We start from the raw sequence: 21,079 nt of genomic DNA on the forward strand, positions 1-21,079 counted from the left end.
GTAGCAGCCCCCAGGACTCACCCTCACTTGCGTGGCAGGATCATGGGGCTCTACGTGTCCATCGTGCTGGTCATCGGCAAGTTTGTGCGCGACTTCTTCAGTGACATCTCACACTCCATCATGTTCGAGGAGCTGCCGTGTGTGGACCGAATCCTCAAGCTCTGCCAGGACATCTTCCTGGTGCGGGAGACGCGGGAGCTGGAGCTGGAAGAGGAGCTATACGCCAAGCTCATCTTCCTCTACCGCTCACCGGAGACCATGATCAAGTGGACCCGCGAAAAGGAGTAGGAGCCAGGCTCCGTGTGCACCGTGAATGAAGGAGCCGGCCTGGCAGGAAGGAGGGCAGTGCTCCTCAGGCCACAGGAGCAGATACTCCAGTCCCAGGCCACCAGCTGTGACAGGTCCTCCTGGCCCACTGAGCCCCGATGCTGCTGTCAGAAGGAAGCTGTGGCCCCTCCATGGCCCAGCGCAGGACTGCTGTCCCTTTCCGTCGTCCCTGCAGGGCCCAGTGCCAGACACACTGGGCCAGGGGCCCAGCCCTCCTTTCTCCACACGTACTGTAGAGTTTTTTAATTAAAACATTTTTATTTATACAAACGGATGATAGCACGCCTCCTGCCCATCCCTGTGTCCTGCTCCAGCATGGCAGAGGTCCAGGCCGGGTCCCAGGGGTCCATTCTGAGGCTCAGCTCTCACCGGTCTGCGCCTCATCATCACTGTCAACCAGATACTCCTGCATCTCCTGCAAGACCGAGGCCCTGGGGGAAGCCACACAGTGGGAATCAGCCCAAAGGTGCTCACATCCAGAAGAACCGCTCCCAGGGCTCCCAGCACAGCAGGCACCAGTACCTCTGGCTACGGAGCTGGGCCTCAGTCAGGATGTAGGGAGGCAGGGGGTCCAAGGAAGGCTGCAACAGAGAGCCGGCATGAGTGATGGGCTGCGTGGCACAGAGCTCAGCCAGTGCCAACCTGCCCCCTCACCCCAGGAGTGGGAGGGCCTCCCCTATCACCAACACAAAGCAGGCATCCACGCACCAAGTCCTTCATGTTCACACGGCACCCGTAGCACAGCTGCTCGATGACATGGGCTCGGGGGTCCTCCCTGTGAGAGCAGAGCTGGACCTGTGTGCCCGGTCTTGGCCCCTCAGTGCAGGGCCCGAGGGCTTGGTCCCAGGTGTACCACCACCCTCTGTGTAGCTGCAAGGGACCAGCCACGGGGTGGGGTGGGTCAGGGAAGAGACTCACCTCCCGCAGGGCTCAGCCCCCCGGCAACAGCCCTGGGCCCTGCCCACCCCCGCAGAGCAGCAGGGTCTTCTGGGTGCCTCAGCTGGTGGGATGGGGGGCTGCATCTGGGAGAGATGTGAGGTCTGGGCCCCAAAAGCCGTGGCACTATCTGCAAGCAGAAATGAATTGAGGGGACCTCAGGATTGGTAAACCCCAATACCCACTCACCGGTACCCCTTCCACCGAAGAACCCCGAGAACATTCAGCACAGACCAGCAGTGTCGATGTCCAGTGCACACATGCAGAGCAGGCAGCGGGGGCCTGGGGGGCCACCAGCACTGCCATCCCTTGGGGCCTTGACCAGCTTCTCACTCGTCCTGGAAGTGTGAGGACAGGGCACAGAGGCACCACCGGTTAACCAGAGCCTTGCTCCTGCCTGACCTGAGCCCCAGGGTGGTGAACTCAGTGCCGACCCTCCCACTCCCACTCCACGGCACAAACACACACCTGTACACAGTGCTGACTGTGGAGGGGAACTGGGCCTGCAGCCTGAGCATGAAGGCTTCCATAAGCCGGTGGATGCTGGACTTCTCAGGGGCCTAGGGACAATCAGATGGGGGGCTGGAGTGGCCCTGGTGCAGAGGAGCAGCCCCAGGCCTGGCCAAGGGGCCATGGGTTTCTCCACACTGTCAACTCCTGAGAGTCTGCCATGTTGGGACTGGAGTGAATCAGGCACACACTTCTACAGTGTCCCTGTTGCTAAACACGGCCATTATTAATAAAAAATTAAATTATGGCCTGACCGGCGTGGCTCAGTGGTTGAGTGCTGACCTATGAACCAGGAGGTCACCGTTCGATTGCTGGTCAGGGCACATGCCCGGGTTGCAGGCTGATCCCCAGTGTGGGGCATGCAGGAGGCAGCTGATCAATGATTCTATCTCATCACTGATGTTTCTATTTCTCTCTCCCTCTCCCTTCCTCTCTGAAATCAATGACCAAAATCAATTGCCAGTTCAATTCCTGGTCAAAGGGCACATACCTGGGTTGTGAGTTCCCTCCCCGCCCCGCCTCGCCCAATTTGGGTGCGTGCGGGAGGCAACCAATCAATGTGTCTCTTTCACATCAATGTCTCTCTCTCTCAACCCCTCCCTTCCACTCTTAATAAAAATTAATGAAAAATATATCCTTGGGTGAGGATTAACAAAGAAACACACACCAAAAAAAAAAAAAAAAAAACCCACAAAAAATTATGTCTTTCTGACAAAGGTCATTCTGCCCCTCCATCATCCCCTTCCCCATGTCCATGACCACCCCTCCCCCCAAGCTGGGCACCTCGCCTTCCCAGGGACAGGTACCAGGGTGTGGCAACTCCCTCTCCTTGTGAGCCCCTCCCCCTCGAAGGCATCAACCTGTCCTCCAACTCCAAGGGTTATCCTGTATAAGCTCCAGGGATGCTGGGGGACGTAGCGACTCCACTATGGTACCAGGTGGCAAGCACTGAAGCTAGAGGGCTGGTGTGGACACAGCTTAGGCTGCCAATGATGTGCTGGCCGCCTCTGCCCTGTCCCGCAAGTTACCTTGGTGTCGATGGCTGGCGTGAAGACAGAGGGCACGGCAAACAGGCGGTTGTAGAAGGCGACCTCCTTCAGTGTGTGGTCGCGCATGGGCCGCACCACCACCACGTCACCATGCCTCTCGTCAGAGAAGCCCTGGGGAGGGAGGAGGGTACGTTCTTCCCTGTACCTAGCTGACAGGGTTATAGCTCCCTCCTTCCCTGCCAGCTGGGGGCTGAGGGGTGTCAGGTCAGGCTCCTCCCTCCATGAGGAAGACCCCAAGACTGATTCCTAAAGGGTGAGGGTGGGAGGGGCCCCTGGGCAGCCTGCCCTCTGAGTACCGTGTCCCAGGCCAGGAAGGCCCCTCTCCCCAGCGCCAGGCTAGTCATGAGCTTGATGGCCAGGCGGGTACAGCTGTCCCCCGTCATCACCTTGGAGTAGCCATGGGTCCGGGCCACGTGCAGAATCAAGTGGGTTCTGCAGAGCAGAGCAAGGGATCTCAGACACAGGTAGGGCAGGGCCAGGACCTGGCGGGGAGGAGGCTCACCGCAGGGTCTGAAGAAGCTCCTCCTTGGCTGTCAGTGTCTTCACTGAGTCGAAGAGTCTAGATAAAGCCTCGGTCTGAGCAGCTGTGGGTGGCTGAGCCTCGGTCTGGGCAGCTGTGGGTGGCTGAGCCTCGGTCTGGGCAGCTGTGGGTGGCTGAGCCTCGGTCTGGGCAGCTGTCGGTGGCTGAGCCTCGGTCTGGGCAGCTGTGGGTGGCTGAGCCTCGGTCTGGGCAGCTGTGGGTGGCTGAGCCTCGGTCTGGGCAGCTGTCGGTGGCTGAGTCTCGGTCAGGGCAGCTGTGGGTGGCTGAGCCTCGGTCTGGGCAGCTGTCGGTGGCTGAGCCTCGGTCTGGGCAGCTGTCGGTGGCTGAGCCTCGGTCTGGGCAGCTGTCGGTGGCTGAGCCTCGGTCTGGGCAGCTGTGGGTAGCCCAGCTGGGCTCTGGGGGTCCTGGGAGCCAGGCTGGCTCAGCTGCTCCTCCCCTTCGGCTGGTGCATGCTGCTGCTGGAGGAAACTGTCCACGGCTGCCTTGTAGGCCCCCTTGGTCCCCGAGGGCTCCTGGGCAAGGCAGCGAAGCACAGATGGCGGCAGGCTGAACACCTTGCAGGGCAGGGGAGGGTGGAGAAGTTGTATGAAGCCAGGCCCGCCACTGTGCATACTGAGGCACGGCCCAGGGAAGAGGCCCGCAGCCTGGCCCCAACAAGTGGGCATGCACTCCTTGTGGCATCCCAGCCGGCACCTCCAGAGGTCCTTCTCAGGGGTGGGCCCACATACCTCTTCTAAGGCAACAATGTGCCAGGGAAAACCAACTGTCTGCAGGATCAGCTTCATCTCGGCTAGGGTTTTGGCTCTGTCCTCCGGGCTCTGTCCACAGGCTGCTCCCTCTGAAAAAGGCAGAAAGAAGTCATGGCTTTTAGGCGACGAGCCCAGGCAGGACAGGCCAACACATGAGATCCCTCGATCCTGTGCTCTGCAGAGCAGCAGCTTCTGTAGAAACCACAGGCTGCAGACCTCCTTGGAGGAGCATTTTCAGAGTGGGCAGTGGGGAGGGGAGATGGGGCAGGTTAGCACCCAGCCCCTTGGGTAGTGAACTCAACCATCTCACTCAGTGCCCTAGATCCCGCAGAGGAGGCCGGGCCGACACTCCTGCCCGACTCTCTGATGGTCTGACTTATGACAACAGCAGTGCCATCTGTTGGTGGACATGTGCACTGTCTCCAGGGCCTAGGTGTGGGCACAGTGCCAGCTGATTCAGGGGGCCTGCCCCAAGCGGTTGGGACCTTGGAGAGAAAAAAGGCCACACGTACCATCAACGTAGACAACCCCTGGCACAAAACGCAGTCTTTTGGCGGAATCTCGACTCAGGCCCTGGAGAGGAGAAGGGACTGGCCTCAGCCTCACGGCTAGAAGCCACAGGACACTTTCCCTACAGACACCCTTCTCTGTAAGGGGCAGGGACCCCACCTGTAGTGGAGAGGCTGCAGAGGGAAGCCGTATAGCCTGACTCACTTCAAAGTGCCTGGTGTCTGCACTCTCCCTTGTAAAACCCGCCCTCCCCAGTCTGTCCCTGCTCCTGGCAATGCCCCGAGAAGCAGCTGGATCCACATGGCCATCCATGCCCCCTACGCCAGCTCCTCTGGCTGCTCCGCATGGAACAGGACAATAGGATAAAAGCAAGAAACTGCTGCTCACATGGAAGGGTAGCACCACGTGCTGGACAAACATCTGGGGAGCAGGCGCTTCTCTCAGATCCTCCGGCCAGGTTTAGGGACATCAAGTGAGAGCAGACGCACCACGCTCGAGCTCTGGGCACCTCCCAGGATCCCATACAAACCACCCCACGGCTGCAGCCTTGTCCCCAGTCCCTCTAGTCTACACCCCTCACAGGCAGTGCAGGTCAGGTGTGTCCCACCCCCTGGCCAAAGCCTCCACGGTGCCCAGCACCATCGAGAGAAACCGTAACTGCCCCCACACGTGATCCGGGCCGGCCAGCACAACCAGCACCCTTCCTTCTTCTCCCCTCCCCACCTTGACATAAGCTGTCTTCCCCACCAACACGGCTTCCCCTGGCAGCATCCCTCCCCCTGCCTCTCCTTCTCTTAAACTTCTCAAGGAAGCTCAAGTAAAACCCCTTGCTAGGGTTTGGCAGGGTCAAACCACTTTTTGTCTCCCAAGACACCTACTTCTATTTCAACGACTTGTCCCAGACACACTCCCAGGATGAGAAAAGGCCCATGGCTTCAGGGCCACCTTGAGTGATGCCCTGCTGTTCCCCCAGGACATTCTTTTCCCAGTGATTACTTTGCTATCGAGCAAATGGACAGAGTGCTAAACTGGGACACAGCTGGGTACTCCGGACGCAGCTCCTGGCTTGTGCACCTCTTGTATACACATCCAGGAACCCGCCAGGGCTGCTCTCTCTGGTTCTAAACAAGAGCCCCTGGGTGCTGGCCCTCCACTTTCAAGCTCGGTTGGGTGGTGGCCTGGGCACAGGAGAACAGTGTGGAGACGCACCTCAAGGACCTGCCAGATCATGGAGCTAGACGAAGGCCCCCCAGACCACGCCAGGAGCACCTGGGAAAGAAGGAACACTGCTGGAGGGCACCACATCTCCAACATGAAAATACCCCTATACCGCCCCCCCCTCCACTATGGATATCCCGACATGGTCCATTCTCAGAGCCCAGGCACGGACAGCGGGAGGAGCTGGTAGGATGCAGCTGGGACAGGCTGCTGCAGGAAGGGTGGCAGGGGCTAAGAGCCAGGGCCCGGGTGGCTGAACTGCCCAGTCGGAGACTCCACAGAGGAGTCACCCCACACTCTACCTTCTCTCCTGGAAAGATCAGCCGGTTCTTCCCAAGCACAGCTCTGAACTTGTGGACGTAGAATGCCTTGAAACAGTCCCTGCAACACAAACCACCACTGGCTGCAGCCTCATGGCCCAGGTTGCCTACCCTCCATGCCAAGAGAGGGAAGCCAATACTGGCCTCTGCAGGGTGGCAGCCTGATGCTTGCTCAGTTACCTTTTCCTTCTCGTATCAACTTCCATCTTTAAAAGAAGCATCTTGACAATGAGGCTCTGCCCCGAGGTCAGCATGGAGGGGTTCTCACCAGGTATGGTTGCCCCAGGATGAGCCTCATACCAATGTGAAGGCCCACCTGCATCACCCCCGCAATCCTTACCAGTGTGAACCGTTGCCTGAGGGGCCAGGAGCCTGGTGCCACCTGTTCTGGCAGGCGCTCAGAAAGGCCCAGCTGGTGGAACAGATGGACAGAGGCAGGCGCAGGACAAGGCCACCCAGCCCTTCCTTAAGCAGAGTTGATGACCCCCTCCAAGTCCCCCGCGGAGAGAAGCACCACCTCTTGGGGTGAAGGGGGAAACACTGAGAAGGCTGCAGGGCCCAGAGGCCTGAAGCTCCACACAGGCCCTCCTCTAGTGCTCTGATCCCGCTGGGACCAGAAATGCCCAGGAAGCCCCTGGAAACGCAGAATCCTGGGCTCTTCCCCAAACCCACAGATCAGAACTTCCAGGGCAGGTCCCGGGAACCTGCGTTCTTGGTAAAACTTCCAGCTGATACTCGGGCTCACTAGGTCAGAGGTGGTCAGCCTTGACTGCACATTAGAATCACTGACTACATCTCAGTATATTGGGATGAGGCCCAGGCATCTGCTTTTTAAAGCTCCCCTGACAGCCAGGGTGGAGAACGGCACCCTGAACAGAGGAGGCAACACTGTACCTCCAAAACTGCCCCATGCCTGGGGCTATGCACTGTCTGCTTCCTTTTTCTTGCTCAGCTATCCTTGTGTCCACAACAATCCCCCCAACACCGAACAGAAACTCCTTATAATGAGCCAACCAAACACCCCACAGGTCCTTGTGAGGACGGTAACTCAACTCGGTGTTTAACTGCAAAATGCTGGAGCTGGAGGGACCCCAAGTGACCAGCCATAGGAAGTGACTCTCAGGAAAGTCGGAATGTGCTGAGGTTCCCCCAGCAGACACAGACGTTCAACTTCGCCTGCTCACTGGGGGTGAGGAGGTGGGGGGAAATCACCCTGTGGCTACCCCACTCCCGGTCCTCCCTGCACCACTACGCTCCTAAAACCATACTTTCCCTCTGGGTCAGGCCAGGGTTTCCCACATGTGCCGATCCTCACAATCATTGAGGAAACATGTTCAAAACCTAGACTGCCAAAACCTACAACCAGAAAGTCAGCTTCCCGCCTTTTCCCAAAACTGAGCAAGCACAGGGCGGGCGGGAGCTCTGGGCCCCGAAGTCCTGCAGGCCTTGCCTAGAGCTGCTGCAGTCTGTCCTCTTATCAGCAAGTTCTCCAAGCAGATTGGAGGGATCATTTTTAGAGGCTCTGAAGTGATTAAAACAGTGGCGCTTTTTTTGTGTGCCTAAAATGTATTTTCTGGTGGCATACACCTCATCCTACTAAGCACACACCAAGTCTACTAAGCTCCCAAAAGATGTTCAGGGACGAGAAAGTTTTCGGAAAACAATTTATTCAGTCCCTTCAGTTTATTTTTTTGGAACATTTTAGAAAGCAGAGTCCAACACTCTTGGAGACCAATTTAAAGATGTGAGCTGATCACCCATTCAACAAATGTTCACTTGCTATACAAAGCATGCAACATCACCAGGAATTAACAGGGCTAAAATGGGAGACCAGCCCTGCCCTTGTGGAGCTGTGAATCTAGTGGAGTGACCAGACATAGAAGAGTTATGATTCAAAGGCGATGTGACAGGAACACAGTAGAGCTTCAGATAAAACAGAACCTGCTGGTGCCCAGGCCCCTCTGAGAAGAAGTCTCTGCTTTTGTGTAAAGGACCCCCAGAGGCAGGGGAAGGCTGAGCCCACCTTCCACTCCTCTGTCCCTCACAAGTAAAACAGGCATCACCCGGAGAACCTGCCCAAGGTCCCAGGATGCTCCAAATTGCCCTTATATGGGTTCTAGCTGCCCAGAAATGCTTATCCCGCCTGCACCTCACTCACTCTTTCTGCCAGCTCTCCTCATAAGTGCCATCATATGCCTTTCTGCCACCTGATCCACAGTTGAATGGTGGGAGACTGGGTACCCACACATAAATGAAGGCAATCCTAGCTTCTGAGCAAGCCCTTTTGCCAAGGTCTCCTAGCCTCCTCCAGGCCTCACCTGCAGAAGGCATCTCCTGCTCGTATCACCACCACGGGCAGGCCTTCCTTGCACTTCACACACTTCAGCTCACGGCTTCGGAGACATGGGGCGGGGGGGAGAGAGAACAAGAACACATTGCACACACCCCTAAGACTTCAGAAAGAGGTCCTGTTTCTCACCCCACCCTGGTGTAGGGGAGAGGTCACGTGGGCAGCTGAACACAAGGCAAACCAGCTTGTGTCTTAACCCAACTTCCAATTTGAAAAACGACAAGGGCCCTGGAGGGTTCCGGTCTGTTAAAGCCGGTTCAGGGGGCACCTAAAGGCCACCTCTCATCTCTCCAGGGCTGGCCCGACAGGAGAGTCAACTTGCTCTGTGTGGTTCTGGACGGGAGACAGGGAGTCGGTAGGTGACAGCGACAGGAAAGCCGACTGCTCTTCCAGTAAAGACAGCATGGTCAGCGGCAGAGCTGTCCCACCGACTGCAAGAATTTGAGGCGCGGGAGAGCAGAGGGAGCCGCTCCCTGGGGAGTCCACCACCGGCTTGACAGGCTCTCCCAGGTGCTGCGGAGCGCGGTCCAGCCTTCCTGGGACCCCGGGCTGCGAGGCTGGGCTTTCCGGAGCGCGGCGGCCGGGACCTCAGGGTAGGACTGGCCGCCGGCTGGGGGCGCCGCGAACCGCAGGGACGGGGGTGGCGCCTAGTTCTTACCCAGCCCGCGGCGGCGGCGGCACCTCGGGCGCGGGCGCCCCGTAGTCCTCGCCCACCTGGCACATGGCCGTTCCGAGGGAGATGCCGACCACGGCCCTGCCAGCGGCGGACGCGCTCTGATGACGTCACAGATCGCCGTCGCGCAGTGCCTCGCCGCCCGCGGGGGCGGGGTGCGCCCTGAGACGTCAGCGCGACGCCGTCGCGGCCGTGACGCGGGGGCCGGTCCTGGCCGGGCCGGCCGGGACAGCGGCGGCGGCGGGCCTGGCCCCGGGATGGCGATGTTCCGCAGCCTGGTGGCCTCGGCTCAGCAGCGACAGCCAGCGGGCGGGCCCGCGGGCGGCGACAGCGGCCTGGAGGCGCAGTACAGCTGCCCCATCTGCCTGGAGGTCTACCACCGGCCTGTGGCCATCGGCAGCTGCGGCCACACGTGAGTGCGCCGGCCTCCGGGCGGCCGCGGGGCCGGGCTCCGCCGCGGGGAGGGGTCTGCGCCCGGCAGGAGGGTCGGAGGCCCACGGCCGCCCGGCCCAGCGGGGAGCCCGGCGCGCTGGGAGGACCCGGGGGCGTGGGAGCGGGGCTCCCTACGCTGCGCCGGCCCTGCCCTCCGGCGCGTTCATCCGCTTTAGCCCAGGCTCCGCCAGCCCTGGCACTCCTCCCACCACACCGGCGGCGCACGGGGCAGCCCGCAACCCTGCCGGGTCTCGGCGTCCCGGGGGCTGTGACGGCCTCTGGGCCTCCCCCGGGTGCTCAGAGGGCAGCCGGCACGACCTCTGCGCCAGTCGCTTGGATTCGGTCCCGCGGAGACTGGAGTGGGCGGTTGTAAATAAATGCCTGTGGCTTTTGCTGTCAACTCTTTTTCGGACCGGCTGTCTGTTGTCTAGATTGCTGAGGAGAGAAGTTCCCTAAAGTTCGGAGCGGGGCTTGTGTGGAGTCTGGTGCTGCTTTCTTTCTTTCTTTTTTTTTTTTTTTTTCTGATGGAGAACTTGGGTCACATCGATCACCGATCAGCCAGGCAGGCTGGCCCACAGGGGACCAGTCGCTAAGCACCTTGCTAGGGTTTCCAGCTGCCTGCACCAGGGCTTACCGAGGGCTCCTGCAGGGTTTGAGGAACTGAAACCTGAGGATGTGGCGCTCCTCCCAGCTGAGTGAGAGCTTCACTCAAGTCATCTTGGAGCTGCCAGCCTGGTAGGGAGGGAGCTGAGATCAGTGTCCACTCTGAACCTCCCAAGTGATTGAATAATGCAGCTCTTGAGTGAAGTCAGCAAGGTGGGGAGCGGGGCCTTAGAGGGCTTGGTTGCTGGAAGAGCTGCTGAGGAGGTGGAGCTTTCACTCCAAGGGGTTGGGCTGAGGGGCACCCAGGCTGGTAGGAGGCCCTAGAACATTTTGCAAACAGAGGCAGCTGACTTGGGAGGCTCTTGATACAAAGTGGTAGCTGGAACTGCTGGGTGAGTGTGTGACTGCTCCTCACCCAGAGAGGTGGCAGGGATAGTGTCAGGGTCCTTCCCTCCCTTGCCAGGCCGCACAGAGCACAGCCGACTGTTCAGGCTGCTGGTGACATTTTGACAGGGGTAGCTTCTGAACAGGACTTGTTTCTTGCAAGCACGTACTCGTGGGTGTTTGAAGGTGTGTTCTGCATCTTTCAGTCCATCACTGAGAGAACTGTGAGGCTTCTAATTTTAGAAACCCTTGCCTAGGCTTCAGTGGTGTCCCCTTGGCACTGACACTCACCCAGCCTCTTGGTCTGCACAAAACTGTATTTTTTCTTTTTTTTATCCAAGTACATTTTAGTGGTTTCCAGAATACAGAACTACACAGGATTGTTGTGAAACATCTCTTATAAAGCCCCTCCCCCCACGCTCTTCTTAGCATAATCTCACCCCTCGCCTATTTCTAGGGCTGGTCCTACAAGGGCCTCTTCTACAGCTTGTGCCTTAGAAAGACCTACTCCCTGGCTCTCCCTGCTGGCTTTTTTCCCTAGCTATTCTGTCTCTGCTGCTTACTTTCCCGAAGTTTCTGGCCCGGTGTTTTGAAGGCACGTATACAGATGAGCAAAGAAGATTTCAAGGTTCCGCCTTTCCTTTTACCATAAAAACCTTGCTGGTGGTTTGGTTATTTCCCTCTACAGCTACCTGACTACGCAGTTTCCTTTCTCAAAATAGGTTTTCTGGTGGTGAGAGCGGCCCTGTATGGGACAGGTACCCCTGCTCCAGCCCCTGGACAGAAGGAGGGGATATAGGCTTTCGAGCAGGAGCCCCTCAATGGAGCTTGTGGAAGAGCTCCCAGGAACTCCCCGGGGGCCCCAGAGGAAGCTGGTTTTCTGTCACACTCAAGGGACATCCTGGGCAGTGAGCCACATCCGGAAACAGAAACGGCATGGCTGTTTCTAACCCTCTGATGGACCCTCCCCTGAGGGCCTGTGTTGGGGGCAGGGTTTAGCCCAGGCTACCTCTGGTCATTATACCTCTTCTTTCATCCCCTCTAGTTAGTGCTGTCCCATCTGTCCCTGCATCTAAGTATCCCCACATACAGTTTGTTACTGAACAGAGGTCATAGAAAAGTCTTAAAGTTCCTTTTTAAGGGGAACTGTAGGGAGTGATAATAGATGTTATCTTAGTACTCCCTGAATGCCACAGCCCTCTGAGGCAGTACTGCCACTGTTCTTTCTGTACAAGGAAAGCGAGGTAGGCTGAATAAAGGTCCCAGTTCTCACAGCAAAGACAGGGTTTGAGCTCAGGTGGCCCGGCCCACCCTGCCTCTTAGCCACTCTCCTCCCACCACCTTCAGAGCCCCTCTCCATCTTCCACTTTTGCAGCAGTGACTGCAGACCCTAAGACCACTGAGCCTTTACAGCCCTTTTCCAGCTGCACCCAGGCCAGTGAGCTGGCTTCTCTGGGTGGGGGTCCCAGAGGCTCCAGGAGTTTTGGTCACTCCCTGCTTGGCTGCCTGAGAACACAGGCCTCAGACAAGGCCCATGGGCCCAAAGGCAGCTCAGGGTCTGTGTGGGTGAGCCCAGTGAGGTGCGTCAGCACACGAGCCATTGCGTGACCACCCAGAAAAGGCTTTGGAAGTCAGCCTCCCAACTCAGGACAGTTCCAGGAGCCTGGGGCTCAGCCTGCCTGCCTGCCTGCCTGCCTGCCCTCTGAACATTGGCCTGTCCTGGTGTACCTGCACATGCAGAAGGCCAGGGTGGGAGTGAGACACCTGAGTGGTGCTGCTGTAGCCTGGAGTCCCTGCACTGGTTGTCAGGCTGTTGCAGCTGTGCCTGTGGGTTTGACATGAGAACAGGCCCCTTCAGCTGCTTCCTTCAGCTGAGAAACTGCCCAGAACCAGTCCCTTGGGCAGACACAGGCAGGAACCTCCTGCCGGAGAAGTGAGCACTGTTAGTCTGCGGTAGCCCTCACCACACCACGTTGATGATGCTGGAAACTAGGCCATGAGCTGAGCTACTGTGTGGACACCTAGTTCTGCCTCTAGCTCCTCAGGGACTGTGAAAAGGAGGCAAGCAGTGCTACGAGTCTGGGGTCAGGCAGGCATCCAGGTTTGCCTTCTCGAGACTCCCAAAGTTCCCCTGCCTCCTACTGGAGGACAGTGGGGTACCCTTCACCTTGAACTCTGTCTCTCATCGGAGACCTGCTCCTTCGGAGGCCTGCACTGAACCCTGCATTCTGCCAGTGTTATGGTTACGGCTCATCCCCACATGTGGTCTTATGTCCTTTCCTTCTGCATTTGTTGAGAGATAATTCCCTTATTCAAGTGTACAATTCAGTGGCCCACAGTATATGCACAGCATTGGGTAACCATTACCACATTCAATATTAGTACATTCTCATCATCCTCATTGGGACTCAACCTCTATACCCACAACTCCTAACCTGCTTTCTGTCTCTGGATTTGCCTGTTCTGGACAGTTCACATAAATGAAATTGTACCATGTAGTCCTTTGTGATTGGCTTCTTTCACTGAGCATAATTTTATTTTTTATTTCTTGATTTCAGAGAAGAAGGGAGAGGGGAGAGAGAGAGAGATAGAAACATCAGTGATGAGAGAGAATCATTGATCGACTGCCTCCTGCACGCCCTTTCCTGGGGATCAAGCCCGCAGTCCGGGCATGTGCCCTTGACCCTGGGACCTTTCAGTCCACAGGCTGATGCTCTAGCCACTGAGCCAAACCGGCTAGAGCTGAGCATGATATTTTCAAGGTTCCTGCAGTGGTCACACCCGTCAGTACACACTCCCTCTTATGGCTAAGTCGTAGTGCATCACAGAGATAGACTGAGATCCGCATGTCCGACACCTGTCGATGGCCACGTGGTTGTTTCTACTTGGCTGTTGTCACTAGTGCTGGGTGAGCACTCGTTGGGTTTTTTCGGCTTCCCCATTGTGACCATCGAGGCAGCACTTTCCTCCAGAGGCTGGGTGAAGTAAGAGACTACCTGATAAATACCCTAAGACTGGTGAGGAACAGCCCTGGCATCCTCACTGAGCACCAGGGCTGGGTGTATAACATCTCCTTTGCATGCCTGCTGTGATGCCTGGTGAGCCCTCACCGGTGCAGGACGTGACCAGTGGGCCCACCTCCTTACTCTGCAGCACAAGGGTCATCAGGAACGCTGCACTCTAGGTGTCAGGCCTGCCGGAGCCTTCTCTCATGTGCACGTTAATGTGAGAGGTGAACAGTCAGGTGGTGGCAGTACTAGAGGCCAGCCTGTAGGAGGCGGGCCTCGGGTTGGCACAGGAGGGACTGTGGATCTCCCTTGGCTGCCTTTTTCTGAGAAGGAAGTGAGAATATGATGGCAGAGGGAACTCTGACCGCTTAGCTTAGCTGAGTCCTCTGTATACTCAGAAACATTTCCACACCCCTTTGTCTCGTACAGCTCCTGTCCGCATCATGGCCTACCCTGTCTGACACACACAGGTGGGCGTAGAGGGGTGCCCACCCTGGTTTCTTGTAGTCTGCAGAGTTACCGCCTTTCTTGTGCGTCCGGGCTCAGCCCCCGTGATGGGACTGAGCACATGCTCTTCTGGGGCTGCGGAGGCTCTGTTTCAGCGTCTCCAGTCCCAGGTCTTATGTTGCCGCTAAGTGGCCCCCACAGCACTTCCTTCTTAGCTGGACTGGAGTGGTCCTGTGATCAAGCGCCTTCTCCCTCTCACCCCCTCTGACCAGCTTTTTCTCTAATGAGCAGCACCCTCCTCTGCAGGTGGTTGTAAATTCCAGTTGAGGGGTGCATGGGTAGGAGGGCTCTCTGCACATGCAGCCTACACAGGATGAGGCATCTCCAGGGACAGCGCCAAGAGCTCAGGGCTGCAAGGAGCCTCAAGCGCCCACGTGTATGCCCAGGGCCAAGAGTACCATTGCTGGGCTGTCAGGAGCCTGAGCACAGTCCCTCCTGTCACTGCTCCTCCATTCAGGCCTATCCGGAGAGCCCTTCCTGCCCAGAAGGTGGCACTGTCCCAGGGCTGGTGATGCTCACCTGCCAGCTTTGGCCCTTCCCCATCACTGAGTCCTGTGATTTCCTCTCCCACCATTGTTAGTGATTTTACTCCCCAGAGCTTAGTGAGGGGGGGGTCTCCAAGGTCCCCTGTACTGTCCCCATGTTTTCTGAGCCCCCTGAGGTATCATCACCATGTGGCAGTGAGATTGGCAGGCTGAGCTCAGGCCTCCTACTGTAGCCAGACCTCTTGCTGGGACCAGGGCCATGGGGCAGCACAGGTCCTAGAGAGCCACAGCTGCAGCTCTACCCAGTTCCAGGATACAGCAGAGGGTCCCAAGAGCCCATGGCTGAGAAGGGATCTGGGGTCATCTTTGAGCCAAATGGTACCCATCCAGCCAGTGGGACTCGGGCTCGGAAATACTGTCTCCAGAAACGCACAGTTGACAACAGTGGTGAGTTGCCCTGCGTGTGCTGGAGCAATCTGGCCTGTGACCTCAGGCCCATGTCCTCTACCCCTGCAGGTTCTGTGGGGAGTGCCTTCAGCCATGTCTGCAGGTACCATCCCCCCTGTGCCCGCTGTGCCGCCTGCCCTTCGACCCCAAGAAGGTGGACAAGGCCACCCACGTGGAGAAGCAGCTCTCGTCCTACAAGGCACCCTGCCGGGGCTGCAGCAAGAAGGTACCCACCCCCGGGTGCGTGGGGCCTGGTTCCGCCCTGCAGCAGAGGAACCGAGCTCTTCCCTTTCCTGTTGAGGACCCTGCAGCTCGGCTCGGCCCCTCCCTCACGGCACCGAGCACTTCCAGGTGGCTCTGCCTCTGGTCCCACATTGCATCCCCGCAACTCCACTCTCTGGCCTGGGCTCTGGGTCGCTTGTGTGCCTTGTGGCTGATGCCGGGACATGGGCTGAGCTAAAACCCACCCCAGACACAACCTTGACACTCCAGTGATCCGCTGCTCACTGCGGGCATTGATGTAAGGGAGAGGAGGGCAGCTTGGGACCACGGGCTGAATGGAGCACATTGCTCTGTGGCCTCTGTCACCTACATCGCCTGCCTGAGGCATCCTGCCCTAGAGCCCATCCTATCACCCTCCTTACACCCACCACTCCCTCAGGGCTGGGAGGCCCTACCTCCTGGTGGATGGAGCTGGAACTGATTTTGAATTTACATTTTCAGACGTTGCCATCTCTCTGGTTAACAAGTTCTACCAACTTAGCACAATGGAAAGCAGCCACTGGTTGCGTTGCCTTAAAGGTCAAAGGTCTGAACTTCCGGGGCTGACCTGAGAACCTCCAGGGGGCGTTATTGGGGCTTCCTTCAAGCTCACATAGTCCCTTCTCCACTTCTCCCCTTGATCCTCCTATAGTTTCACATGTGAAGTGGCTCTGCCCTTCACTCCATGCCCCCCAACCCTGGGCAGAGCTGGCTATTCTGTTACCCAGACACCTGGGTCAGACCTTGGTCCTGGGGATAGTGCCCTGTGCTCAGGGAGGCAGCTGTCCCTCCCGCGCCCTCTCTTGCTGTTTCCTCAGTTCTGTGAACTAGTCTTCTGTTTGTGAAATGCTTACTCTCCAGCCTCTTGGCATTGGCCACATGGCAGGAAGGTGGTGCCCACTCCCCAGGGAGGGTTGACCAAGGTTCCTCAGCGCTGCCCTTCCCCTGACCATGCTTGGAGCTGGGACCCCTTCTCCCCAACCCCCTGCCAGAGTTTGTGACTCAAGCGGCCAAGGAGAAGGTCAAGCTGGGTTTGGTTTGGGTTGGTTTGGTACCTTTTGGTAAGGAGTTTTGTCAGCTGTTCGACTGTCTAAAAGAATTTGGCTCATGGGTTCCTGTTACGAGGGGCATTTTTCCTGAATGAACGTACTTCCCATTCCCCCAGGGACTCTGCGCTCTGCAGCTCCCCAAGGACCCCAGCTTGGGGTGCTCCCGTCCAGGGGCTGAGGGCCGTGCCAGCCTCCTGCCAAGCTGCAGCTAAAGCAGTGTGCACCTGCTGCTGGGCGTAGCTCAGAGGCATGTCCTGGGGTCTCAAGTCTGTCTCCTTCCCTTGCCTTCTTTTCTCCAGTGGGGACACTGGGCCCCTAAGAGAGGCCCCAGAATCTGTTTGTTGCACTGCTAGGCCGTGAACACGAGGAGCAGGACCAGCCTGCTTGCTGGTTGTTCTCTGGTCCAATGGAGCCAGAGGCTTTGCTGCCCCACCCCCACCCCCCCGACTGCCTGACCCCTGCCCTGCCTCTCTTCCTAGGTGACACTGGCCAAGATGAGGGTGCACATTTCCTCATGCATGAAGGTCCAGGAGCAGATGGCCAACTGTCCCAAGTTTGTCCCTGTGGTGCCCACATCCCAGCCCATTCCCAGGTAGGCCACTCCGCCAGGGGCACTCTGTGTCCCTGTGGGTGGTGGGAGCAGCTCCTGGTCTGCCCACTAGGTGGAGGCAGTGCTGCTCCACCCAGAGGAAGTGGAAGGGGCTCTGCATCACCTCCCAGCAGGGGTGTGCTGTCCCCAGAAAAGCAGGGTCTGGACAGATGACTCCTCTCAGGGCAGGTGGCCTGTCCTCGCCCCACTTGCCCAGCCATGTTGGGAAGCAGAGGGACCAGGAGTTTATGAGGCAGCAAGCGGTTACAGAGCAGTTGCAGAGGGGTGTGCTGGGGAGCGGGGCAGAGGGCCCCACGGTGGCCAGGGTCCTCAGTACTTGGGCTGAGCCTCCTTCCTGCCCACTGCCCAGGGGAGGGGAGGGCACACCTGTGCTACAGACCTTAGGTCTGTAGTGCCCAGCCAGGCCACCACTTACCCCTCCCCTCTCCACTCCAGTGCCATCCCTAACAGGTCAACCTTCACCTGTCCTTACTGTGGCGCCCGCAACCTGGACCAGCAGGAGCTGGTGAAGCACTGCGTGGACAACCACCGCAGCGATCCCAACCGTGTGGTGAGCGCCCGCTGCCAGCTGCCCGGGTGCCTGAGCCCCACTGTCCACCCACAGTGCCCTCCTGGGACCCCAGGGCGGGGGCTCACTTCTCACTCCTGCTCAGTTTCACCCCAGTGTCCCCTGTTCCAGGTGTGCCCCATCTGCTCAGCGATGCCCTGGGGTGACCCTAGCTACAAGAGCGCCAACTTCCTGCAGCACCTGCTCCACCGGCACAAGTTCTCCTATGACACTTTTGTGGTGCGTGTCCTCCCCCTCCCGAACCCTTAACCAGCCTCAGGTCCATCATTCAAAGGGAGCTGAACACACAAAGGCCTCCCCGGATTTTTTTTTAATACATTTTTATTGATTTAAAAGAGGAAGGGAGAGGAGAGAGACATAGATAGAAACATCAATGATGAGAGAGAATCATTGATCAGCTGCCTCTTGGACACCCATACTGGGAATCGAGCTCACAACCTGGGCATGTGCCCTCGACCAGAATCGAACCTGGGACCCTTCAGTCCACAGGCCGATGCTCTATCCACTGAGCCACACCCACTAGGGCCCTCCCCAAATTTTTGTGGGAGCACCTACAGGTCTGGTGCTGATGGCAGGCAGGTCCACGTGGCCACTAGAGGTCCTCGGACTCTGGATCAGCAGAGTAGTTTGAGAGGGCCCCTTGGTTCTTCAGAGCTCTCTTCACACTGGGGGGGGGGGGGGGCTTCTCTGGGAGAGGTGGCCACAGGTGCAGTGGCTGCTGCAGGGGGACCATCTCCCCAGCCCTTCCAGGACAGAGAACCCCTGGAGGGTGATGGGCTGGCCTGGCCTCAGGTGCTTATTGGAGAAAAGCCAAAGGGACTTCACCATCTTGAAAACCTCCAACTCGCTTTCCCTCCCCTATCTGCTCTGGTCAGAACCGTGCCTGCCCCAGGCCTGCAGACCTCCTCAGGCTCTTCCTCCTGTTCAGCCCCTCCCCACCCAGCCTGTCGTCCTGCCCCTGCCAGCCTGCAGCCTCCAGGTTCCTGGCTGTATGGGAAAATTACTCATGCTCCTGCCCGCCCCCAGGGTCCTCGTGGTTGGAGGCCTGGAGCTCTCTGGCTTCTCTGCTCATCTCACAACCCTCGTTCTCACATCTGAGGCAAAAGGACAGCGCTTTCTCCAAGTGTCTGTCCCCCCCCACAGGCCCGCTGGGCAAGGGGTCCGCTGGACAGGTGTCCGTTGGACAGCTGCAGGGGCCCTCAGTGTGGAGAACTTGGGAGATGCCAGACAGTGATCCCACATGTGGCCGCACTTTAACCTCCAACAGAGCTTTCTCTATACGGCAGCAGTGACCCCATGACTGCAGGGGCCTCATTCTTGGCCTGAGTCGTGCTGAAGAGGTGGGGAGAGTGGAGGTGGGACTGCTGGTCTGTTCGGGTGACTGGACAGAGGAAGTGGTCCTGAGAAGTCACTAGCACAGCTGGGCCCTCATGTCTGGGCCCTTGGGTCCCCCAGCCCATCTCCACTTCCTGTCTTCCAGGACTACAGCATCGATGAGGAAGCCGCCTTCCAGGCCGCCCTGGCCCTGTCTCTCTCCGAGAACTGAAGGCGCAGCCCAGCCACCAGGACCGAACCTCCCACCTCGGGGGACAGGGCCATGCTTGCTTTCTGTGGCCCAGAGCCTGCACTTGAATGCACCTTGCGGGCCAGGTGGGCCTCCATCATTTCAGAAGAAGAGGTGGTACTCGGATTGCCGGGCCGGGAGAGACCACTGTCCCCTCTCCCTCGGAGGATGGTTGCCTGTGCTCCTGGTCAAGCATGGCTGGTTTCTTCGGTGCTTCAGGCCAAGCAGGCAGCCCTCTCAGGGCCGGCCTGTTGGGACTGAGAGCAGTCAGCTATCTGCCTCTCTCAAAGCCATGGTGTCCTCCCCACGCGGAGGGGGAGCCCCAGCGACACCCGGCCGGCCGCCGGCGTCTCGCAGCACTTCCCTCTGTGCACCTGGTACTGGCTTTGTGATACCTAGAAATTCTGGCATTTTTCTATATTATCCAGTGTGATAACCTTTTCACATTTTATAGAGCAAAGTCAAAGCAGTTTCTCTTCATATTGCAATATCTGTGTTTGACTAGGAACAATAGTATTTTTATGGAGCATTTACAAAATTATATTTTTTAAAAAAAAGTCAAAAACAAACTGTTGTGGGATCAAGCTGGGGAGGGGAGAGATGGGCAAATGCTGGGGCCAGAATGAACCATGGAGTTTCACTTGTGCGCACGGGTGGAGGTGGCCCCGTCCCAGGCCATCTCAGTGTTTTCGAGAGTTCCTGTGGTTGGTTTGTCATTTCCCTTTGATAGTGACCTGGAAGAAATCTCAATTCTTTGGCCACTTGCAGTGGCTGCTGGGCTGTTCTGGGGCCTCCTCCTGCCCAGGGTCCTGGCCTCAGCCCCGTTGACCACATCCTGCCTCAGGCAGGGCCACCCTCAGTGGTGGTAGAGTTTGGGGTCGTGGGGGGAGCAGGGCTGTGCAGTGGTGGACTGGGCCAGAAAATGCTTGTCAGTACTCTTGTTTGGTTCATGGCATAAATTATTGCTGTCCTTTAAAAAAAATAATAAAATGTTTCAAAGCATCTATAGCAGCAGGATGGGTTTCATTCTGCAAACATTAAAAGCCCAGGGCTGGTGTGGAGTCACCACAAGCTTCCTTTGCAAGTGTGTTTCTGTCCCCAGGCAGCTCCAACTCAGAGTGAAGCTGGCTTCAGGGTCACCCGTGAAGAGGACATGGTGGCCAGGGGAGGACTGTGGTCAACCGTCCTGCCTGCCACCGCTCCCAGGCCCTGCTGGCCTCGGCCGCCAGCGGTCACTGGGGAACCAGGTCCTCCCATGAACACCAGGCTTGCTTAGTGCGCTGGAGGTTTCCCAGCGGTGACCCTCGCTCCCCAGCCTGTTTCTGCCTCTGTCAGAGCAAATTCTTGAATTGCATCTGGTCCCTCGTGACAAACCCAGGCAAAGGTTTGCTGGGCGTTGGTGGCTTTCACCTCCTTGGTCATAAGACAGGGTTTGCTGAGGCCAGGGGACTGGCTGGGTATCTCCCCAGGCTCCCTAGTCAGAGCTGGTCTGAATGGGGCCTGTTCTGGGCCCAGAGGTGGGGGAGTCGTCAGGATGTCCTTGGGGTGAAGCCCCACAGTTCTGCAGTCCCCACGTGGCAGCCACTCTGCTGCTGGCTTTTGGCACTCTGCAAACCATCCTCTAGCTGCTTGGTGCCCCCCAAGTGTGACCTTAGCTCCCAAGCCTCATTCAGCCACTGAGGGTCATGAGGAGCCATTTAGACATTGGCACCCCACCTTCCTCCACTGAAACATCCACCTAGGGCGGTGCTCCATGGCCACCATCGGTGACAGCCTGTTCTCCAAGTCACCGTGGGCCTTTCAAAGCCACAAGAATCACCTGCTGGCCAGTATCCTGGTGGCCGGTCATCGCCTGAGCCTTGTGCCTGCCTCACTGTCATCAGACTGCTTACCTGGTGGGGCTGTGTTCTGGACCACACCTCTACAGAGGCATCGGGGCCCATGAGCTAAAAGCTGTGGTAGAGCAGGGCAAGTGGTC

General features: G+C 58.0%; 3 protein-coding genes across 5 annotated transcripts in view; 2 read left to right on the top strand and 1 right to left on the bottom strand.

The window, feature by feature from the left end:
* Positions 1 to 601, top strand: part of PIEZO1 (piezo type mechanosensitive ion channel component 1) — a 62,900-nt gene extending 62,299 nt beyond the window's left edge. Inside the window, exon 51 of the mRNA XM_054711093.1 lies at positions 39 to 601. Coding sequence (XP_054567068.1) covers positions 39 to 288 — 250 coding nt within the window. The 3' untranslated portion in view covers positions 289 to 601. The remainder of the gene's footprint in view (positions 1 to 38) is intronic.
* Positions 478 to 9,298, bottom strand: CTU2 (cytosolic thiouridylase subunit 2). 2 transcript variants are annotated; one of them, XM_054711096.1, is made up of 16 exons: positions 9,169 to 9,298; positions 8,479 to 8,553; positions 6,143 to 6,221; positions 5,832 to 5,891; positions 4,625 to 4,685; positions 4,092 to 4,201; positions 3,753 to 3,917; positions 3,325 to 3,452; positions 3,119 to 3,254; positions 2,802 to 2,933; positions 1,732 to 1,823; positions 1,498 to 1,601; positions 1,246 to 1,393; positions 1,036 to 1,102; positions 850 to 908; positions 478 to 758 (listed from the first exon to the last, which is right to left on the bottom strand). In XM_054711096.1, the coding sequence occupies exons 1-16, from the start codon at positions 9,231 to 9,233 to the stop codon at positions 686 to 688; spliced, it is 1,554 nt and encodes a 517-aa protein (XP_054567071.1). In that variant the 5' UTR covers positions 9,234 to 9,298; the 3' UTR covers positions 478 to 685. The 2 variants fall into 2 exon arrangements, with proteins under 2 accessions (XP_054567071.1, XP_027998781.2); XM_028142980.2 differs by having other exon boundaries at positions 3,325 to 3,422; positions 3,723 to 3,917.
* Positions 9,299 to 9,352: 54 nt separating this feature from the next.
* RNF166 (ring finger protein 166) lies at positions 9,353 to 20,103 on the top strand. 2 transcript variants are annotated; one of them, XM_054711094.1, is made up of 6 exons: positions 9,354 to 9,595; positions 15,119 to 15,275; positions 16,839 to 16,951; positions 17,405 to 17,519; positions 17,649 to 17,756; positions 19,018 to 20,103. In XM_054711094.1, the coding sequence occupies exons 1-6, from the start codon at positions 9,441 to 9,443 to the stop codon at positions 19,081 to 19,083; spliced, it is 714 nt and encodes a 237-aa protein (XP_054567069.1). In that variant the 5' UTR covers positions 9,354 to 9,440; the 3' UTR covers positions 19,084 to 20,103. The 2 variants fall into 2 exon arrangements, with proteins under 2 accessions (XP_054567070.1, XP_054567069.1); XM_054711095.1 differs by lacking the exon at positions 17,649 to 17,756 and having other exon boundaries at positions 9,353 to 9,595.
* Positions 20,104 to 21,079: the final 976 nt, after the last annotated feature.

The sequence above is a fragment of the Eptesicus fuscus genome, chromosome 21, assembly GCF_027574615.1.
Source record: "Eptesicus fuscus isolate TK198812 chromosome 21, DD_ASM_mEF_20220401, whole genome shotgun sequence".
NCBI classification, from domain to species: Eukaryota; Metazoa; Chordata; class Mammalia; order Chiroptera; family Vespertilionidae; genus Eptesicus; species Eptesicus fuscus.

Excerpts from the sequence above, each read along its gene's own strand:
- CTU2 (XM_054711096.1), bottom strand. The coding sequence starts at position 9,233 with ATGTGCCAGGTGGGCGAGGACTACGGGGCGCCCGCGCCCGAGGTGCCG. Across the intron at positions 4,202-4,624 it reads AGGGGTTGTCTACGTTGATG|AGGGAGCAGCCTGTGGACAG; the intron begins GTACGTGTGGCC and ends TGCCTTTTTCAG. Across the intron at positions 3,918-4,091 it reads ACATTGTTGCCTTAGAAGAG|GTGTTCAGCCTGCCGCCATC; the intron begins GTATGTGGGCCC and ends CTGCCCTGCAAG.
- RNF166 (XM_054711094.1), top strand. The coding sequence starts at position 9,441 with ATGGCGATGTTCCGCAGCCTGGTGGCCTCGGCTCAGCAGCGACAGCCA. Across the intron at positions 15,276-16,838 it reads GCCGGGGCTGCAGCAAGAAG|GTGACACTGGCCAAGATGAG; the intron begins GTACCCACCCCC and ends CTCTCTTCCTAG. Across the intron at positions 17,520-17,648 it reads GCAGCGATCCCAACCGTGTG|GTGTGCCCCATCTGCTCAGC; the intron begins GTGAGCGCCCGC and ends CCCCTGTTCCAG.